This window comes from Scaptodrosophila lebanonensis, unplaced genomic scaffold (genome assembly GCF_003285725.1).
Source record: "Scaptodrosophila lebanonensis strain 11010-0011.00,11010-0021.00 unplaced genomic scaffold, SlebRS2 tig00000061-arrow-pilon, whole genome shotgun sequence".
Classification (NCBI taxonomy): domain Eukaryota; kingdom Metazoa; phylum Arthropoda; class Insecta; order Diptera; family Drosophilidae; genus Scaptodrosophila; species Scaptodrosophila lebanonensis.
This window is the reverse complement of record NW_022060554.1, coordinates 9,008,932-9,030,736: the sequence shown is the minus strand read 5'-3', so window position 1 is coordinate 9,030,736 and position 21,805 is coordinate 9,008,932. Positions and strand designations below refer to the sequence as shown.

General features: G+C 39.2%; 1 protein-coding gene across 1 annotated transcript in view; it reads right to left on the bottom strand.

Annotated features, from left to right (window-relative positions):
* Positions 1–21,805, bottom strand: part of LOC115624511 — a 37,008-nt gene that overhangs the window by 10,495 nt on the left and 4,708 nt on the right. Inside the window, exon 3 of the mRNA XM_030519223.1 lies at positions 16,454–16,594. Within this exon, the coding sequence (XP_030375083.1) occupies positions 16,454–16,594 (141 nt within the window). The remainder of the gene's footprint in view (positions 1–16,453; positions 16,595–21,805) is intronic.

Genomic DNA, 21,805 nt, shown 5'->3' with positions numbered 1-21,805 from the left:
TGCCCAAGCTCTGGCTCTGGCCACCACCGTCGCGGTCTGCCGTCAGGAACTGCAACACAGCAACAGGAGTTGGGCAACGGTTGCAAGTTGCAACGTTTTTGCGACAACACGAAGATTAGCATGCGTGACTAACAGAATTTTGTTTTTGTTAGCTGGCATGGATGGGTTGGACTCGTTGCCACATCGTGCAATGGACCATGACCGCCTCTTCGCCTGCCTCGCAGTAATCGTTCGTTAATTTCAACTAATTAATTATTATGCCCTCGATAAGCGGCAGGTGAGTAATTGTGCGATAGTATAATCTTAAACGAAGTGGCACACACTCTCAGCATTCAGCATTCAAATGCCAATTGCAGGCCAGCTCCTATCAACAGAGACAATGAAGCCCCAATCCCCAATATAAAACACGCTCGCTTTACACCCTTCGATTGCTACAATTTACTCTTGTGTTCTGGGGAAACAAAACTTTATATATACAAGTATAAAGTAAGCAACAATAAGGAGAGAGAAGGAAGAATGCAATGGGCCTCGAACAGGGCTCGCCACATAGCTTAAGATGATTTGCCTTTTTGATTTTCTGTTGTTGTTGTTGTTGCTGTTGCCGTTGCCGTTGCTGATGTCTTGGACTGCGAAACCTTTTCATTGACACGCAAATGCACTCAGCAGAGAATGTTCCACTGTCGCAGGGCCCGTCCAAGCCATTTGGCCAGCGAGCGACCTGCTGCCTGCTTTACACCCGCGTCCATACTACGTGAATATCCCCAACATGGGCCAAACGATTCCTTCTTTTGCACACTGCCTACTAACTCGTACACAGGCGCATTTTATTTTCGTTATTTATTATGTAGCTGTTTCAGGTCCAGCGCGCAGATTTTTGGGCAACGTGCGAACCAAGCCTCATGGAGGCCCAACACTTGGCACCAGGCAAGGCTTAAGTCAGCGTTATGGGCACAAATCACACACAAATCGCATAGAAAACTATTATCAAAAGTTTTATGTAAATTGCAAAACATGTTGGCTGACTGGCTGGCTGGCTGGCTGGCACAGTCCCTTCGCTCTCTGGCAGAGGTACGTAGCATCCCCCAGTTGGAAAACTTAATCTTTTGTATCGCCATGTTTGACAGAAACGGCTGTCGCACATCGCACCTGCTCGGATTCCCTCATTAATTATGCACAAATCCTCGTCAAATTTGCATCTAATGATGTCGTCCGGGTAAGTGTGGCACCTTGTCACAAATGTTGCGCACATGTCTTTGTGTTAGAAGTTGCCAAACTTCCGCAGGGCGCCTACCATACTCGTACATAGTTTAATTGATTAGCATGAACAAAAGTTTGCAATTTAGTTTAAATTGTATGCTTGCAACAGATTAAATACATTAAAATATCAGGTTGCTTATACACTTCACCAGAAAGGTACAAGAGTATTCTTTTAGGTTTGCGCAAACTGAAAAATGTAACAGGCAGATGGAGGCGTGGCAAGCCCCAAAAAGTATAAATCTACACATATTTATCAAATTTATAAATAAATGTGAATAAACTTAAATTTATCTAAACTCGTTGAGCTTCTCCATAAACATATATTTCCTCAGCCATGCCCTACTTAAGCTTCAGTCAATTTCCACACAAGTTCGTCAATTTGTTTTTAAATGGAGTTCTTTTTAGCCGCTTACGAAGCTTAAGAAGAAAACCTTTTAGTACCAAATCCGTTTTCATAGCCTACTAAAATTTTTGGCGAATAATGGTGCATTATTTACTTAGATCATTTTTCCCAAAGTAGTCTAAAAATTCTGAATCCATCACGGTATCTTATGGGGTGAAATTTAGTTTGGATTGACAGTCTATTATTTTTTATCTCAAATAAAAATAATGAGTAGATCTTGTCATCTTCCTGTTTTTTAAGGTAAACTAATTTTTTAGTTTTAAAGCTAAAACTTTGAAGTTTTCATCATACTTGTACTATACAACTCGGTTTGAAAGCTAGAGACACCAAATTTTGTACACATATGTGTTTGCCTTATACTATACAAGTATGTGTGTGCAGTACAAGTAAGATTTTCAAACATTCAAAACTAACCAAAAAATTTATATTGTAGCGGAACACAGTACCAATGAATTGCAGTGGATCTACAACATAAGCAGCGGATAATAAAAGATTAAAATGGGTATTAATTCGTATAAATAAAAACATGACAAGTGCTTCTAAAAATAATCCAATGATTCAATAATTCCATCACAAATAAATACCATTTCTGGCGATATACTAGTACTTACAAGTCTATTTCTATAATGGAAAAAGTCGGATAAGGTTTATTTCTACAAATGTGGATGTACAAAATGTACTTGGATGATTTATTTTCGCTCAATTTGCAATAAACTAGGGCTGCCTAAGATAGCCAAAGTTTTACTAAATTTCATGGACGTCATAACATAAATATTGGCATTTAAAAAATACGAATATAGGTCGTCTTTTGTCTTCAACAAATCGTCCACAAATAGAGATTGAGTTTTTTTCTTTTTTTTGTGTTTGGCAGTACGAGCCTCCGACCTTAAAAAGTATTTTATTGATGAAAGCAAAGGTATTTTTTCATTTGTGCTAAAATGTTGAATGTGCTGGCAGCCATGTGGGTAAGCAAATATGGGCGGTACTGTGGGCGTTTAAAAAGATTTTATTCTGTAAGTAGGAAGCAAGGGGGGGTGGGGGGTGGGGCGAGGAGAAATCCATTTGAAAAATCGATTAAATTCGAATAAATGTTGGCGAGTGTGGTAAAGCAGATTTTAAAACTCATAACAAGCTGGCAACACCTCCTCACATGTGTGTCCTTCCTGTGGGTCCAATGCACGACCGGGCCTAAAGGTGGGCAGCCCATGCATGTGTGGGGCGGCTCGGTTCGCCTCGACTCGACTCGACTCGGTTGGGACTGCTGAAGCGACCACCGACAATTGAGAAGGCCAGAAATTTATTTATTTTTCACAATTTATGACCCGACCACAGATAAATGCACTGCAAGCCGAGTTATTGACAAATTTGCACAGCGCCTCAAGGTTCACGGAGTGCTTTAATTTTTTGTTTATTTTGTTATTCCGATGCAGGAGTCTGCGTTCGGTAGCTGGCGCTAGTACACGGAACAGTGGCACTGCGGACGACAGGAACATGCGTTTGGCGAAAGCGAAAGCAAATCAATACGCACTCAAATGAATGCCAGAGGCAATTGGCAATGGAGTTCAGGTATAATTGTAGGAAGGAGCTTGGGTCGGCGTTGATTGCTTTGCATACGAGCGTGGCTAAGAATCCAATTAGGAGGCGAAGCGTTTGCTCAATAACTGGCCAGCTGACCAGCTGGTTTAGCTTACGGCCAAGCTCGGTGATTAATGTCGGGGTAATGGCAGCAGGGTCTAAGTTCTTCTACCCCGACTCCAACTACCGCACACACAGACACACTCACCCACGGACATCTTGCATTCCATTAAACGTGACAAGTTGCTTGTCCATATATAGAAGCTGCGGCTTCAATCAAATCAAGATCACTGTCCAGCAGTTGCTATCAAAACGAAGGCGTAATAATCAAAAGGATCGTGTCCAATAAAATGCAAAGCGGGCGTCGTCGCCATCGATTGTAATCAGCTCGGCACGCAAACAATGGGCCCGCCTGAGTCTGAGAGGACCGTCATGAATCCATCTTCGTCACCAGCTATTGTTGCTGCTTCTACACTGGAGCTGGCACTGGTACTGGCTCTGGCACTGGCACTGGCAGCCACTGCCTGGCCAACTCAATGGTGGTTAACATGGCGCCTGAGTTTGTCGTTTGGGGAATTGTCGTCAGATCATCAGTGGGATGATCATCAATGACGCTTTGACGCTTGCTCTCCTTCCCTGTCGTTTCAATTCATTCGGTTTGTCATTGTGTTGTTGTTGTTGGTGTTTTTGTTGTTGCTTGCCGACGACGACGACCGTAAATGGACGTCCATCCTCGGCTCATGAAATGTCAATCAAAGCAAAGTCCGTTGCTGATCGACTATGCAGAAAGTAAATTCTCAATGCGATGACTGCAGATGGAGAGCCTGCAAAACAATTCAATTGGAGTAGCGAATAAATCACGCTGACTGTGAAAAGGAGCTGAACGTGAAGTGAAGTGAAGCCTTCGTTTTGCTTTCTGCCTTCAATTTTTTAATTTTTTCCCTGCCGCTGTGGTGGCAAAAAATACGCAAGTCGCAGGAAACGGTTGCGACGACCACTAAAGCCTTTTATTCAGTTACGATTTTTCGTAGTTATCTGGGAAGCATTTCTACTGTCGCTAATTTGACGACTGCACGATCGGATCGAGGCATGGACAACCATCCCGCTTCTGCTTCTGCTCCTGCTGCTGCTGCTGCCGACGATGATTTTTTTTGCAGATAAGCTCAATTTCTTTTTATTTTTTCTTATTTTGTCAACACTTTTTGAAGGCGGGCGGCGGCGGTGAGAAGCAAAAGGGATTGCAGCGGAGCGAGGGTGTGTGGTTGCACGTTTTTTTTGCGGACGCGTCGTGGTTTTTGGTGGGCTTGGGCTTGGGCTCGAAAATGAAAATTCCTCCTTGCTGCAGTCACGGAGTTTTAGGCGACTGTCCCCGAAGACGTACCTTCAGCTTAATGCTCTTTTTTCAGTATTTTTTTTTGTTTGTTTTCCTTTTGACATTGCCATTGCATGTTGATCGCGCTCAGACTCAGACGCAGACGCAGCCAATTCAAAAATGACAATAATTGTGGAGACAGACCGTGCCGAGGTGATTTTGTCAACGTTGTCGTTGTCGGAAGAGCCGAGGCGAACGGTCGCTTTTCGTTGTCGGCGTCATCGTTGGAACGTGCAATCTCTTGGCGCCAATAGCGCCACCCAATAAATGTTGCTGGCTCCGACAAGAAAGACGAATTCCTGCCAATTTCCTTCAGTCGAACTCACAGCCACAGTCACAGTCCAGACCACTAGCCACTAGCTACCCGAGCAAACGCGTTCCCAGCGCATTGCAAGAGGCAAGTCTGTCGATCAGCTGTGGAACGCCTTTACATTGAATTCCGCCCAACATTTAATAACCTTCGACTTAATTCGTGTTGGCTGTCAGTGCGTCGATTTTTCATAATTGAACGCGATCGGAGATGGTGCCTCCTCGGCTTCTTTGTATTGGATATCGAAGCTGGAGTGCTGTTGCTACTTGGTCGTCTTTAAGGTGGTGGCATAATAAATGATTGGTCTACCCGAGCCTAAGCCTCACATGTGTGGCGTATGTGTGGCTGGTCGCTAGACCCAATCGGGACGCATGTATGGTGGGCATGATCGTGATAGGAATCCATAAATCATATCACTTGCCGACAAGTCAATAAATTTGTTCGCTAACTGTGGGGACGGCCAGTGTGAGTGATGCAAAGCGCTTGCCGGTGGCTGGTTCTGCAGATCGCAAGCACCTTTTGCCGGGATCACGCCGCAGAGCTGTCGACTCGAGAACAAGGCATCGGTACGGATCAAAAGGCGCATCATTATGTTGGGTTGTGTGCCAGCATGCGATTAGAAACAGGAGCAACTTGTTGTCATTGCGACAGTGTCAACGGTTGTGTCCGACTTATAAACTGAGTGGGATGCAATGGACTCTAAAAAGCCAGAGCTTTCATACGATAATATAGTGGCGAACCTTGAGATAAATGCAGATTAATGGATCTACAATTCATTAGCTTGCAAATATAGAGGAATCGGCCAGGTAGTACAGTGAATTATATGGCCTTTCCAAACAACACGCGGTCTCTTAATACAAGTATATTTAAAGAGGTATTTTTTTCTTCATTGTTTTGATATTTTAGAATCAATACATTTTAAAAGGTTCGATCCTATACAAAAAACTAAGTTTTAGCAATAATATGACACTTTCTTTTTTATGAAGAATAAACCAAGGGTGCCAAAGAAATCTCTGTCTCCCCAATTTCACCCGAAAATAAATCTCGGTGCCACAGAAATCCCTTTTTCGTATGTTTTGCCTAGAGATTTGAATAAAAACACTAACAAAGACATTTTTCCAAATAAAAATAATTATTGGAATATAAACCTTTCAGTTTTTCTGAGCAATCTTCATCAAAAACATTTTGCATATCCTATGTAAATATTATTCAATTAGCAAATTACTAAATTTCTAGTAAGAACAATAGCATTCACATAGTACAGCTTCCAAAACAACTGAACAATAGAGAAGCTAACTTGGCTCAAATACAAAATTATAATATTATTATTTATAATTTTCGAACATCACATTTTGCTGAATTAAGTCTTATTTTGTGAGTCAAACGAAAGTGAAATATATATTTAACGCAATTCTTGATTCAAATAAGTACCAATTATCAAAGTATTTTCATAATAGGGTTGAATTGAAAATAACTTTAAATATATGTATATTGATGTTTTAATGCGTTAAGCGAGTGCCGTTTAATTATTTTGGGAAATAAGTTTTTGAAATATGACGTACTATTACGAAGAACCTATACGGTTAGACAAAATGACAATTTCAGTATCTAACTCTATTGTTCAAGATATTAGGATTTCATTCAGACGTGCAGGGAGGTTGGGGTTATAATATAGTTTATCTTATATCAGCAATCATAATTATATTCCTTGCATATTCAATCCCAAGGCAAAGCGTTCCCACGTCATGAGTCTTTCGATTTAAGCGTAGCTTGGCTTGGATATAGGGTTATATTATTTGCTTCGTTTACTTGGCTTTATGTCAAAACATAGTTTTTTAATACAAGTATTTGTTGAATTATAGAAATTGGAATTCTATTTATTGATGGCATCTTCTTATTAATGATATTTGCAGGAATATCAAAGCTTATGCGGCGAAATATTGCAATAGTTTTCAATTTTGAAGAGCCACTGACCCATTTCCATTTCACTTACGACAACAAATCAGACTTGCTCAGCCCATGAGAGACTTCGGCTTCAGACAAATGCAATTAAAAATTTGATTTTTATAGTTGACTTTGTAAATTACGTACGAAGACTGACAGACAAATGAAACGACTGCGCGACTGTGTGGTTCGCTTTCCCCGAAAGGAAATCCTTTCGCATGTCAACTGACAATAACTTGACGACGGCGGCGATGAATGAGATCTTCACTATGTCACACACACACACACACACACACAGAGGCATACACGCACATCTAAATAAAGATACTCCCGCCCTGAGACCCGACTTTAGCGGAGTCGGCGCCATTTGAGTGCGTCCCTGTGTTGGGTTTCAAAGGAATATTTTGGTGACAATCATGTGGTCGGTCACCGGCGCGACGATGGGGGCAGCAATGCCGACGAAGACAACGACGATGACGGCACAGCGCTCTAATTAAATTTAATAGCAGCGCAGGAACATAAACTTGAAGGAAGCCAGCAACGGGCCTGCCCGGCGTGAGGTCGTAAACGCATTTGATTTGATTTCTGGAAAGACCTAAGCCATTTACAAGCAGTCGAGCAGTTGTTGTTGTTGTTGTTTTTGTCATTGTCGCTGCTTGGCGGCATTTGATGGATATGCTGATTGAATTGTCACCTCCTTTTGATGCCACACCGACCCGAGTGACTCTTTCTCAGCCCTCCGACCACTTCATGTGTGGCAAAGTAATTTTCCATTCGGCAAAATGATTCGCTGCCGCTTGCCCCCGTAAATGTAACTTTTGCTTTCATTTCATTTTATATTCTTTTTTCTAGTTTTTAACGCCTGTTCAAAGCGACGCTGGCCAAAGGTGTCAGACGTTTTATTATTGCTTTTGACGACCCGTTGAAAAGTTCAGGGCCAATTGCAGGGTTGTCATTTAGGCAATGGCAGAGGATTTCAAAATTGTACCTCTGGGATTTGTTGCCAGACAACTGTATGTGTATGTATGGTCCACAAAAGCTTCAACATTTCTGCCACTTAGAAGATTAATAATAGATCTCACACTCTTAAATAAACACTGCTGAAATATTTGTCCAGAATTAATTATTTCCAAATTGATTTAACTCTTGTCCTATGGTTTTTAAAGTCAGTATTTGAAATTTTTAGAATCATCATAATTTTAAATGTGCTTGAACAACACTAAAATATTATTATAAGAAATATATTACTGATGCTGTTCAAATGTATGTTAGTCATCCTGTTACGAAATTAAATATTATAGTTAGTAATAGTGAACTGGGGAGAATTTCTGACTGTGGGTTAAAACTCAATCCCACTAATCTAAATACTTAGTAATTTATAAAAACTCCTAAACACGTCTCATTTCAACTCGGATTAATTAAGCTAACAATTTAAGCTTCTGCTTCAATAGGAGCTTGACGTGGAACAATCACATAAATAAAGCTGTTGGAAAAGTTTTCGGTGCAATTCTTACTATAAAATCTGCGAATTTGGATACCGAAAACATTCATACTTCCTATCCTATTCTATGGTGTTGAGGTACATAGTATATGCAAATTGTCACTCAACTTCATTCCGAAGGCTAAAAGTCGCATACAGAGAGAGCTTTCTCCTGAGTCTATCAGGCGCGTTTTTTTGTGCTCCTTCGGTCTAAGACGCCTTGATCATGATACCAGTTATGCGTATCAACACTTTGACTTAAGTATTGGATTAACTTTGGGATTCTATAACAAATATTGATAATCACTAAAGATTCAACATACCTGTATCAAAGGATTAAGTTTTCTAAATCACTAAGAACTCAAAACTTGTCAGCGGCACATACTTTTAGTATCTGGTTTTCATATATCCTGTTCGCATTTGAAACAAACTACCAATACACATTAAAAAAAATTAGAAACGCTAAACAATTTCGATGCAATCTAAAAAATATTTACTAAACTGAGATGTTAACAAGCGTGACATCTACTTTACTATATATTCATTTATTACTGTTGAGCAAGTGACATTTTCATCTATTTGTGTCTGGTTTCAACAAGAGAACTGCATTCGCTTAATATTTTACATTTTATTTTGCATGTTTATATTTAAACAACTGGTAAACTATCACATAAATAATTTAGTATTAATATAATCCAAGTTTTATTTATAATATTATCATTTAATTATTTATTATTATGATTATTTTTGTTCTTCTAATAATTCTTTGTTTCAATTTGAATATAAACTTCATAAAAAACTAACTAATACAAGTATATGTAAAACTCTTTTTAACGACTGAGATCTGACCTAAAATGACTAGAGTTTGCACAATGAGCTAATTACCAATAAATAAATAAATAAACATATTTTTACACTGAAATCAGAATTTCTTTCAATCAAGAAAGGATGTGAAAATGTGAATTTATGGATTTAACATAAATTCAAAAGGAGTTGTAATGCCTGAAGGTTCGTTGTTTTAATAAGTTATATGCACCCCTAAACACTGTTTTACACAGAAGATACCTCAATGCTTAAGTATTTTACATTATTACTTATTATTAGGTTTTTCTAGCTTTAAGATATTTTTTATAATTTTTACATATTGTCCTCCTATGTCGCCAGTTAATGTTTGTTGACCTAAATATGATTAAATAACTAAAATAAAATAAAATATCTCTCGGATCTGTTAATCTGTCTATCTCTTTTATAATACATATTTGTAATTTGAAACGTTATTCCTTGCCGGTTTTAATTAAACTGTGGCGTGTGAAAGCAGACTTACTTAGTCGTTGTAGTAAGGATTTTATTGACATGAAATTGGACGGACATGGCCTTTTGAATCCAGGCACTGAGTTCAGTTGTGGACCAGCAAGTGCAGTGGAAATTTTCGTCTGTTCGCTGCTGTTGCTCTTGGGCCTGCACCTGTCCACACACATGCACACCCTCTCTAATACTCACACACACACACACACACACACACTCATACACACACATACACAAATGGGCAAACATTGACGAGGCTGCTGCACTGGCCTCGTTGTTTCTTGTCCGTGTATCGACCAACTGCTCGTCCCTGCTAATAGAAAAGGCTTATAAAATGTTACAAGTTTCGTATTAATTAAAAACTTCAGCATGTGTGTACTTCTGCCAATTTCTATTTTTCGTTGCTGTTGTTGTTGTTGTTCCTGCTGCTACTATACGTGTGTGTCAGAATGTGTTTGTGTGTGTGTGTGTGTGTGTGAACATCTATTTTGACTACGCTATGCGGACGTTTGGCAGTAGAGCGCGCGTTCGGCCATTGTTTGGCTACAGTTGGCTGACTGGCTGGCTGGCTGGCTGGCTGGTTAACCGGCGGGCCGGGCTGACTCGTCGCTCCGTTAGGTTATGCGATGGGATCGGCCCCAATGACCACGCATGCACCGTTTGGCCATTTGGCCATAGGTTGTACTCGTATTTGTTGTAGTCCAATGTATTTGTGTTTTGTTGCTGCCGTGCGCGTCCCCGTCCCTGTCCCTGTCCCTGACTCAGCCCCTGTCCCATCCATTCAAGCACACGTCCATCCATCAAGGGGTTTGACCTAACCGACAATACGGTTTGACATGCGGGTAAATTGAATTTTTCGTTGTTACGCTGTTGTTTTGACTTTTTTCTCTTTTGATTTTAGCTGTAGCTGTTGTTCGAATTACTTATTCAAATTAAAAATACTTTTTACATGTGGCCAATGACTGGGCAAACATTGTGCTTGGTTTTCCGCATCGCACCTTTGCTTTCGGTTTCATAAACCTACAGGTATGTGTACTCGTATGCGGATCTGAGGCAGGTGGGGGCATGTGTGCCGGCTGATGGCTTTTCAACATTGGCTGCATATTTTGTTGTTGTTGTTGTTGTTGTATTATTATTATTTTTTATTTTAACACTCTTGTTGTTGCTTAAATTGAAATGGCAGGTAACAAATTTCGGACACACGTGTTGGAATATTTACATAAGACACGCAACAAAAATTTGCAAAATAGTCCCCAGCATCATTAATGGGATCCATTGAGCAAACATTCAGACTAGCTATATGGTGTGATTATGAGTTTTCGTTTGTTACATGGCTGGCAAAATGCCAAAAGTTATATTTTTATGCAACGTACTATAAATGTTTTAATCGGAAAGGACCTGTTGAAATCGCGTTGTATTTATGTTAAATATGAGTTGAAGATTTTTAAAGTTTTTTAAACGGGAAATAGCTTTATGTTTGAATAACCGAGTTCGGGAAATGCTCCAATCTGTGACGTAGTTGAGGACCGCAATCCCTGCAGAACTTAGGTATTTAAGTTTGATATTGAATACCAAAGATTCAGATCGGCTTTCGTGGTTTAAGAATAAAAATATAAATTTGATTGAAATATGACATTGAACTCAAGATATAATATTTTCAATAATATATATACATATATTTAAAATTATTTCGGTTTTTTAATAACACATTAAGATGAAAACTTAACAGTTACTTCGATAAATACTAAGCATAATTATTCCATCCATTGATAAGAAGAAGAACTGCTCTGAGCCAAAAGATGTATAAAAGCGCTATTGAGTTTTCACTTTTGTAAGTAGTCGTTAAGTTGGACTGTGTCGAGGTATTTGATCAATTAATAAAAGTAATAAGAGGAAACAAAGTTTGGAACTCATGCGTTCATATACTTCTACATCAAATAATAATGAATTAAAGTAGAATAATTTTTACCACATGTTGGCATTACACATAATGTACATTTGTCGCCAGTTGTATGGGTAAAAATCCGTTAAAGGTTTAATATCCCGCCCATTATCCATGATATGGTTGTGGCTTGGAGTTAAGACGTTCGCTCCTCAAGTGGCAATCGCGTTGTGATTTATAGCTATTTCCGTCTCATTGCGATTTCAGTGATTCGGAGAATTGCAAGCGCCGCTAATGAGCTGCCCGCCATTCACTCGGGATCTTTCTGCTCAAGTGTCCGGGATATGTGCCCATTAATTGATTGCACTTATGGCACTAAGAATTTGCATATAAAGCGCAAAATTCATTATTTCCGGGAACAGTGCATTTGTACGGCAATTAGTTCGCTTCAAAACATAATATGCCAACGATCCCTGCCACGCACGCAATTCCAGTTGCCCCACACTTGCTAGGGACGGGCATAAATCATCTCACGATGAGGCCGCAGCCGACGTCACAGCATGAAAAGTGGGTTCGAGATAAATACGAGTATATAAAAAAACAGAAAACACCGGGTATGACCAACAAATGCCATCTAATTGAGAGCCACCACAGCGAAATGAGCATGGGGAAATTGTGGATGGCGACCCACCCCTTCAAGGAAATGTCTGTATCATCTTGAGAACATTTTTAGTCGTCGATTCCCAAAAATAGTATGTCTCTTTTACCCTTCAACTGCGGGTATCGGGCCTTTGCCGCGAAAGATCCCAGTGCACGAAAGAAAGCAATTCAAATTCTGTTATGGGCTGTATGAGCTGTATTTTGGACTCACATACTATAATTCATTTTGCGATACTCTTTGATCAAATAGTTACAGAATGAGTCACTAAAACTTAAGCTATAATAAGAGTGATTATTAGATATCTCTACTCTTGGCAAAAAATCCCTAATGGACGAAAATATAGTATATAACTTCAACACGTCCAATTTTGTCATTGCAGTCAAGGTTTAAGACACCAATTTACAATTTTGATGTACTTTTCATTTTGATATAATGTATGCGATTTGCGCATAACCAAGTAATAAAGCAGGAAGTAAGGACGGCTTAATGATAACTCAATAAAGGAAGCTGAGTTCAATGTATTCTTATCTTAGAAGAGAACAAAAGAGTATTGATCCATCCGATCTTAGAGTACAATATTAGGGTTGCCAGATTTTACACATATTTAGTAGATTTTTTAAAGCCGAGTCGATATAGCCATGTTCGTCTGTCTGTCCGTCTGTCTGTCTGTATGAACGCAAGGATCTCAGAAAGTATAAGAGCTAGAATAACCAAACTTGGTATACAGATTCTCCTGAGCCCGAGAAAGGACGAGTTTGTTCATTTTTCCCGATGCACCCCCCACTCCCCCCCATTCACGATTTTCCATAACTCCCGTAATTCTTGGAATTTTGAACTAAAATATGGTAGACATTCAGTTAGTGATTATATAACCGTATACCAAGTTTCATTATGATCGGTTGATCAGAAAGAAAGTTATAGCCATATAACCAGGCGCAATGCACGTACAAGTATGTATGTACAAGCGCACAAACACGCATAAACACGATTCTGATGTAAATGTAAATGTATGTATGGAATATTTTATATTTAATTTAGTTAATTAATTAAATTAATTTAGTTAAATTAATTAATTAATTTATTTTTTTGTGAGGTGGTACAGGGTATTTAAGAGTTGAGCCTCCTCGACTTTAGCATTCCCTTCTTGTTTTCATATTTTACATATGTGCATAGAAAACATAAGAAGCGGTTATTATGTTAAAAACTTATCTGAAATAGTTCTGTATTAAAATTCTTCTACCGTACCGTTTGAAGGGTATTATAGCTTCGGCAAAATAGAAGATAACAAAATCATTTAGAAACTAAAAAACTGAAGAAGTAGCATCATAATTCTTGTGCCGCTTAATTTATGGGCATTTAATATGACATTTGTCTATTAAGGGATTCATAAACGTGTTCCGGAATTCGTTCCCCCACAATGTCAAAATATTCCCAATTTTAAGTTATTAGCAAATTCTCTCATAAATCCTAGCATTTTAGCTAGATAATTAACTGTATTCTGAGCGATGGTGCCACCTTCGCTTAAAGATGCCCCCAATAGGCGGCAGGGGCGCACTCTTGAGATTTGTGGGCAACCAAAATATGACAATGGAAAACATGTGTTTTTTATTTCGTACTACAACGCCGGCTGTTACTTGATGCGCTGCTTCAGAGTCGTCGAGGTAGCTCGGACACAGCCTGGAACGGGAGGACAAATATGAACACATGTTCTATCGAGTGCATTTGGGTGCCGCCCATTGTCGCGAGCCGGGAAATGGAAATTACATGTAGCAGCGCTGCTGCACATTTTTTGGGGACATCCTTGTTTTTTAGATAAACTACTCGCTCGACGAGGCTCTGCTAGACTCGCGAGTCGCGACTATGCCGCGTCCGACCTCCATTCATTTGCTGGTTGCCCAACGGCGTTCGGATCATGTTGGCCAGCCTACGCTCGCTCGTGCGGCTCCCGCCCACTTCTTAACATGCGCTACAAGTGCTAAAAATGCTGAAAACATATTTCACAATTAATTGTCGCCGCGACGCGACGCGACGCGACACTGCTGGCTGACTGTCTCAGTCACTCGACGTGGCCATAGTTGGTCGACGCCGTCGTCATCGGCATCATCGTCGTGGCAGTCATTATATTTTCTCGCATTTTTAAATGTTGTTCGACATGGCAAAAACAACGCGTTGCTGCTTAATTTGTCGTAATTAATGCCTATGAATATTTTGTACTTGTCTTTTATTTGTTAGAAGAAAATCAGACAAGCAATGCGCCAAGTAAATGGCTAGCTAATGTGTACAAGATCTACGCTATGTATAGCTGTATAATTATTGACAAGTGTAGGCAGAGCTAAGCCTAAGCCGTGGACAATATTTGAAACGAATAATGGAAGTGTTAATCATAGCTACGCGTTTTCTCAGATTTGACAGAACAATAAGTTGTTACAATGTTAGGGCATTACGATTTACAAAAAGTATTTATTTATTCATCAATAACCGTTTTGTCCCCCTTAAAGTAATCCGCCTCAGATATAATGCACTTATGACAGCGCTTCTTCCAATTCTCGAAGCACTTCTGAAATGCGATGCGGTATGGCCACCAGGTCTCTTCAGTTTTTCAAAAATCGAAGAACACACAAAAACGTGATTAACCTTTTCAGCTGTCAACAACTAACTATTAATCCAAATTGGCTGATAATATGATAAATATATGTGTACCAACATAAAATAACTGAAATAAATATCGATAATCAAATGTACACAGCCGGCGAAAATTCAGAATTCACCTTTTCTTATGAACAGACCTTGTATATATACGTATATGATATGAAAATCGAAGCTTAGTTGGAGCATTCATTTAGAACCATTTCTGCGCAAGTATTTTGTTGAGCATCTGTTGTATTCTCAACTAACATTGAACGTTCTTTCTGCATTAATTTATATATATAGTTGAAAGCTGAAAGCAGAGTTATCACATCTATGACAGTATTAAGAGCTTTAGATTTCTCGGTAAAACTTTTTCAAAACCTCTCAATTGATAAAGCAAGTTTAAGGTTGTGATTTTTTATCTCGTAGCAGAGGGTATGAGTGGAATACGTCATTTAAGAATAGTCGTGACTTGGACTTGGATTTTGCCGCACATGTTGACCATCCAAAAATCGACATTATCTAAGATGCAGTCAAACAGCGTGAATTTAACAAATCTCAAAATTAAATCTCTAGTCAACGATTTATCCCATTTTAAGCGAGCAATCGGGTCTGGTTCTTGCTTTGTTCCGCACAAGTCGACAGATAACCAAAAATTCGGGTAGACCAAAAAATTGAATTTTAGCCATCAGGCATACTCTGTATTCGGCTGATTTGGTATCGACTGATATGTCTTCGGAACAACAGGCTAAAACACTCGCTGGACATGCTTTTATTTATGGAGTCTGAACGGACTAATTGAATAATGAATTAATTTTATTTAATTTTCTTTGGATTGTTTTCGTTATTTTTTAAAAGTATTCTTTATTTTGGAACGCACCTTCAAAGCCGGAGGTCATAGTTCTTCTCTAATTGCTTAAGTTTCTTAAATATTTTTCAAATTTAAAATCAATATTAGATGCTTCAGAAATGTTTGCCAAACTAAGTAATGTTTTAAATATAAATTTAACTTTAAATTTGCTCTCAAAACAAAACACTCCTCTTTTAATGATTCGCTAAAATGATCAGTGAAGTTAGCTAAATCTATTTGGTTATGTCTGTTGGTTAACTTTCCCATTTCAACGATCATAAGAACAAGAGGCCCCAAAATTGGCATTAGAATTTATCTGACAAGCTGTCGTAAGCAGTTGAAGTTTTTGAATAAAGCGGGATGTTTGTAAAAAGATTATAATTTTTAAGAAAAAACTGCGAGTGAAATTCACTTTCACAAACAAAATTGATTTATTTGTTCTGAAGATATTCTGAGCAAACTTTAAATAATTATTTTTGTCAATAAGTAAACTTATTAAGTCAATGATTAAATTAGAATCGGCCAAATAAATAACATTACGAACTTAAGATTGAAACTGAATTACTTTATCTCCGTATTTATCTTAAGAGTTTGTTGTAGATGTTTTGAAAAGTATAGTAACTTTGGGATTTTCCAGGAGCTTTAGTCAGAAAATCGTGTTTATTATTTATTGAAGATGAATAAAAAATGACATTGGCATAACAAAACAAATAATTTTCAAAGTATTCTTCTGTGATTTGGAAATGATTTAATACTGGGCCTATTAGAGATTAAGAGGGGACTAACCTGTAGTTTAACCAGTTCTGGATGGTCCTTAGCCAACTTGGCCAACTCTTGGTAATTAGCTTTTGCCATTGAGACAATCCATTCCTTCGCTTTGGGATGCGCGAGCGTCACATCGGGTAGATCCTTTTCCTCAATTAATTGCTGGAAGGAGAGGCAAGGAGGGGGAACAAGAACAAGTAAGACATAAATTAATTATGCGTGTTTGTGCCGTTTCGTCTACAAATGGTAAAAAAACGGAAAACAAAAAACAAGAACAACACCAAATACGATGGCATGAGATGGGAGATGGGAATAAAACATAGAAAGCCCATTGAAAGTATTTACGCCAACGCCCGGCGTAGTCGTCGTTTGCTTAGAATGCGAGTCTCTGTCTCCGGCAGACATGTGTAAGTTGCTCAAATCTCCGCGACATCCGATGGGATGTGCGTGTGTGTGTGTGTGTGTGTGGGGAGCACACACATGGGCGTAAAAGCTAACATAATTATGCGCACGCATTCGACTACGACTACGACGACGACGACGACAACGACAACGCCATGTTTTTCCCATAATTATGAAGGTAATAATTTTTATTTATTAGGCGCGTGCTTTGGGCAGATTGTGCGTCGGGTTTTCTTTAGCGCAGCGTTAAGTGAAAGAGCTCCAACCCTCGGCGAAAGTTTGTTTGGTTTCGTTATTTTTTTCTCCGTGATTTACAGGCTTCGAACGGCACTGGGGGGGAAAACTTTATACGCACACACACATGCCCACTGATAATGAGCGTTCTAATGAGCAACGGGTGTGGGGTCTGGGGAGGGGGGCAACATCAGCGACATGTGCGCATCGTATTTACGAGCGGGAAAAACATTTTCGGCAACTAATTATCCATTCGCGTAATGTTCACGATGCTAACAAGGAACAGTCGAGTGGCAGCGTCTGCGTTCACCTGCCTGCCTGCCTGCCACACTTTTGGATGCTTTTGAAACAGTATTAGCTAGCTAATAAATAAGGACAACATGTGAGAGCGTCGTTTAGCCGCAGGATTGGTGGCGACGCGTGCCACGACCATCGTCCGATCCTTTCATAACTTCCCGAATTGACACGCCACTTGACTCTTTGAGTGCGCTCACGTTTTTCCAATTATGCCTCGCGTACACGGAACACTCTTATTCTGTGGCAATCAGGACACAGGTAGGACGACGGTGGCCATTTGCAAATGCCGACGAGTTGGACGACAACAGGCGTTACAGCAATAACAAAACAGAAGCAACAACAAGCGAAGAAGAACCATGGAACATGGAAAAGTAAGGCTCACGGCGAAGTGGCCATGTCAATGCTAAACAAAAGGACAGACCCGCCCACGAGCGCCAATCCTGCCAGCCACTCATACGCAAGCCAGTTGTTCCACCTTTCAGTTCTTTTTTTCGGCGATTCCCAACACTCAACACAGCAAACCTAAAACGCCCGTCTTTCGTCGGTTGCTCGTCGTTGGTAGCCCTTGTCTATTTGCTCATTTCTCCCCAATCGCCTGTTTGTTTGCTCGCTTTCTTAGTCTCGTGTATGCCCTGTGTTTGTCCCTTTGTGCCGGCTTTGCAATGCACTGTAAAAGATATTATATCACATCGGTCGGTAGCCGTTGTCCTCGGCCGACCCAGGGCTCAGGGCCTGTTGTCCTTCGCTCTCTTTGTGCTTGTGTGCACGGGTACGGGTACGAGTACGGGTATGGGTGAGCGGGTGCGTGTGTTTACGTTTGCCGCTCCAAAGTTACCTTTGGTCCTTTTTAAGCGTAACGAAGCCACAAAATGGTCGTGTTTGCCATTGCCGTGCGATGCCAACTTTTCCGTAGACCGTTGTTATCACTGTTGCCAATGTTTCCAATGTGTTGGGGTTGTGGGGGAGGCCAGGCGCGGTGCAGGCGGTGGCAGCGATGGGGGTGGTGGATGGTGGATGGCCAGTGCCAGCAGTCGTCGTTGGCCGTTCTCGTTTCCCTTGTCGTTGTTGTTGTGAATTTAACCGCTTCGGGACACACTCCTCGTTGTTGTTCAACAGCAATAACAACTTTTGGTTTGTTTCCTTACATTTTTAATTGGGTCCTTTGTGGTTGCCGGGTCCATGATGGGGATGGCTTTGGCTAACTAATTTCTATTGCTGCTTATTGGCTATGTTAACATGTTTCACCAACTTGTTTTTATGTAAAAGGGTTCGCCACAGTCCGCACGGCTGACGGCCTACTGGTTGAAGGTTTTATATGCATATTGGGACACGGACAGAACAAGGATAGTCATCGGAGCACCTTGTGGCTTAATAAAAATATATACGATATGCGGTTTGGTTTGATATTAAAACAAAGTGTTACTCACGGTCAGGTTATACAAGTATTATGACCATTTTTGTTGGCTTCAAATCTATTTGGACCAAGAATCAATTCAAGGTTTCAGTTGGAGAGATGAGGAGGTGCTATTGAAAAGGATATAGAGGTCAGCCGTACTACCTATTATCAGCAATTAAATGTTTTTCCCCTATGACTAAACATTTTTTCTCTCTCTTTAATCTTTGTTTAAGGTCTGTCCCAGGTAGGGACAATTATTAAATTTTATGATAACCTTGACAATTTTTAATCATGCTTCAGTCATGATGGAATGAATCGAACCGAGTGCCTACTCTAGAGTAGTTTGATTTAAAGACCTGACCAAGTCAGAAGTATTGAAACAGCTCTAGTAATAGGCGATATTTATAAGTGCGCTTACATTAAGCATTGATAAAAGATATATAAGATTATATTATATACCAGCGGCCCGGTACGTGCTTCGCTACGTATAAATTGAAGTAATAAACAAATTTAATTGGAACATCAAATTTACTTATTCAAACAAAAAAATATGTTTTTAATTGCTAGCTATTTAAAAACATAATCCAAAACATTTGGATTAAAAATATTTTTTGTTTTTCCATTTTGAGTACGAATAAACAAACTGCTGGTACCCCAGACTCTGGGGTACCGACTCTGTCCATGTGAAAAACATGATTCATCCAAATTCACACCACAATCCCTATCTGAAAAAAGTTTCAATTTTACAGCAAAATCCCCATTAACAAAATGATCCGCCATTTATTGAATTCATTTGTTACAACAAATATGATAAATGAAGAACCGCTCGACGATTTTGTGCAAACTTCTCATAAACCATATACTAAATAGTCCAAACAAAGCCTAAACATTTTTTTGACCAGTTGAATCGGACTAAATTTTGTTGTCCGTCTGTCTAAATGAATGGATATCGGAAATAGTTGAGCCCGTTTGAAGAAACGGGCAACACAGGTTTATTTTAATATTTGGCTAGGAAATCCCTTTTGGAAAAGAAATGCAGTTCAACGCCTGAATTGAAATTGTTTGAACGGCACAAAACAACTATTAATTGGTATTTGTTATAAATATATCGAAAAGCGAAGTGGATCAATTCCCCTTTATTGCAGTACACATACGAATCCGTACTGTTTATAGTACAGAGTTCTGAAAAACTGTCAAGCCATATTCCTATCATTCAATCTGAGTAGTTCAACAATAGCTTCGCACTGTAAATAATGAAGAGAATTGGTTACACACACATACTTGTACATTGTTTTGGGAATTAGTGTTTCACATGAGCTTCTGACTTGGCATTGAAGACATTCCAACGGTTCAAGAGCCTGCCTCGTGAAACTTAAGCCATAAACAATCTATCAATTATAGAATGTCCAAATATCTATGACATGCAATCAAAAATATTGTTTTCGTTGCGATTCGATTTGGTTGATTAATGATATCTCAAACATTTCAATGCAATTGCAGCTGTCTACGGCTTTCAAACGTCAAGAAAACAATTCTAGACTTAGCTTTTGGGTGTAAACTGGCGCTGGCGAATATACGTTTCTGACTCAGACATCATCGAAATGAGCACATCAATATTTGTATACGTTATATAGTATATTTATTTGAACATTGGCTAAATAAAATCTGCTCATCGCTCCTCACTGATCGACCGATCGCTCGGCAATTAATCAACACATTCAGGCTAGCAATGGCGCTGAGAGAGAACACAAAATGCAAAATCATGGAGCTAATTACAAACGAACAAACTATCGTAACGAATTTAATTGATCAGCTTTTGGGTTTCTTTGTGGGTTTCGAGATTCGACTGCCGTGTTTGAACGGCAGGAGGGGCTGAGCTGATTTCCACGGTCCCCTAGACGGGGCTGTGTGCGCCACTGTTACCTCTCAGCTAATTTCCATTCGTATCGCAGGCGTCTTCTAATCGACTGGACTGAAAATTTGTTCCCGCAATGATTTTACAATTTCTATGTGATTAATAATTTCTCTTATGTTACTTGGCGAAAAAAAAACACAACAAAAACCAAAACTGTCCGTCAAATTTTTGTTGGGATCCGATCAGTTACTAATTGGATTGTAATAGACAAAGATCGTTGGCGCCAGCTCGGAGTTGTTAGCTCATCTTTTTCACGAATGAATTTGTTAACAATTTGACTCACTACTGTTCTCCACTCTCATTCCACCTATGCTAACAAAAGACTTGCTGACTGATATTGAAACGGGTTCAAAAACAAATTTGACGACGACCTCATACGTACTTTTCTTTTGTAAACGTCCACAGAAAATTGGTGGCGAATTCAAATAGTTGAACTAAAATAAACGTAATGCTACCAATTATGGGTGTTTTCTTTATAATTAATATGCTTTAAGTATAACATAGTCATTAATTAAATAAATGTGTAGCAAAAATCGTAAGTTAAAAGAACATAACATTATTGGTAACACACTCAAGGTATTACTTAAGAAAGCTTAAAGTAGTGACGAAATTAGCACACAGGACTTTAGAAAATAAAAGCCATTCAAACGCAAAATCAAAAAAACCGGACAAAAGGGTGCAGAATTCGCAAATTGTGAATGATGTGTGCGACCTTATTATAAATTTCTAACTTTCGCCTCAAACGTTGGACTTGCATTCAAATCTCTCCAACCGTTCGATCGACAAACAAGCCAATAAATTTTATTATGTACCCTTAATGTGTAAATGAAAGTATTCCTATTTTAACGGAAATCGTTTCTTAAAAAATAGATCTTAACACTTTTTTGTATCCAAATCTATCATATCAGAATAGTGTGTACTAAATTTATATTTTTTTAGGATTGCAAAAATACTATAGGTACTGTTAGTTAGTTCTCCTGAATTAAATAATTTTCTTCTGAAAATCTACCAAAAATACAAGATCACAAGCATTTAAAGATAGAATAGAAGTACATAATTTCAATTAATAAATGTTAAGTATTTGAGAGTTAAATAATCGACAATCGATTGTTTTCATGAAATACACGAT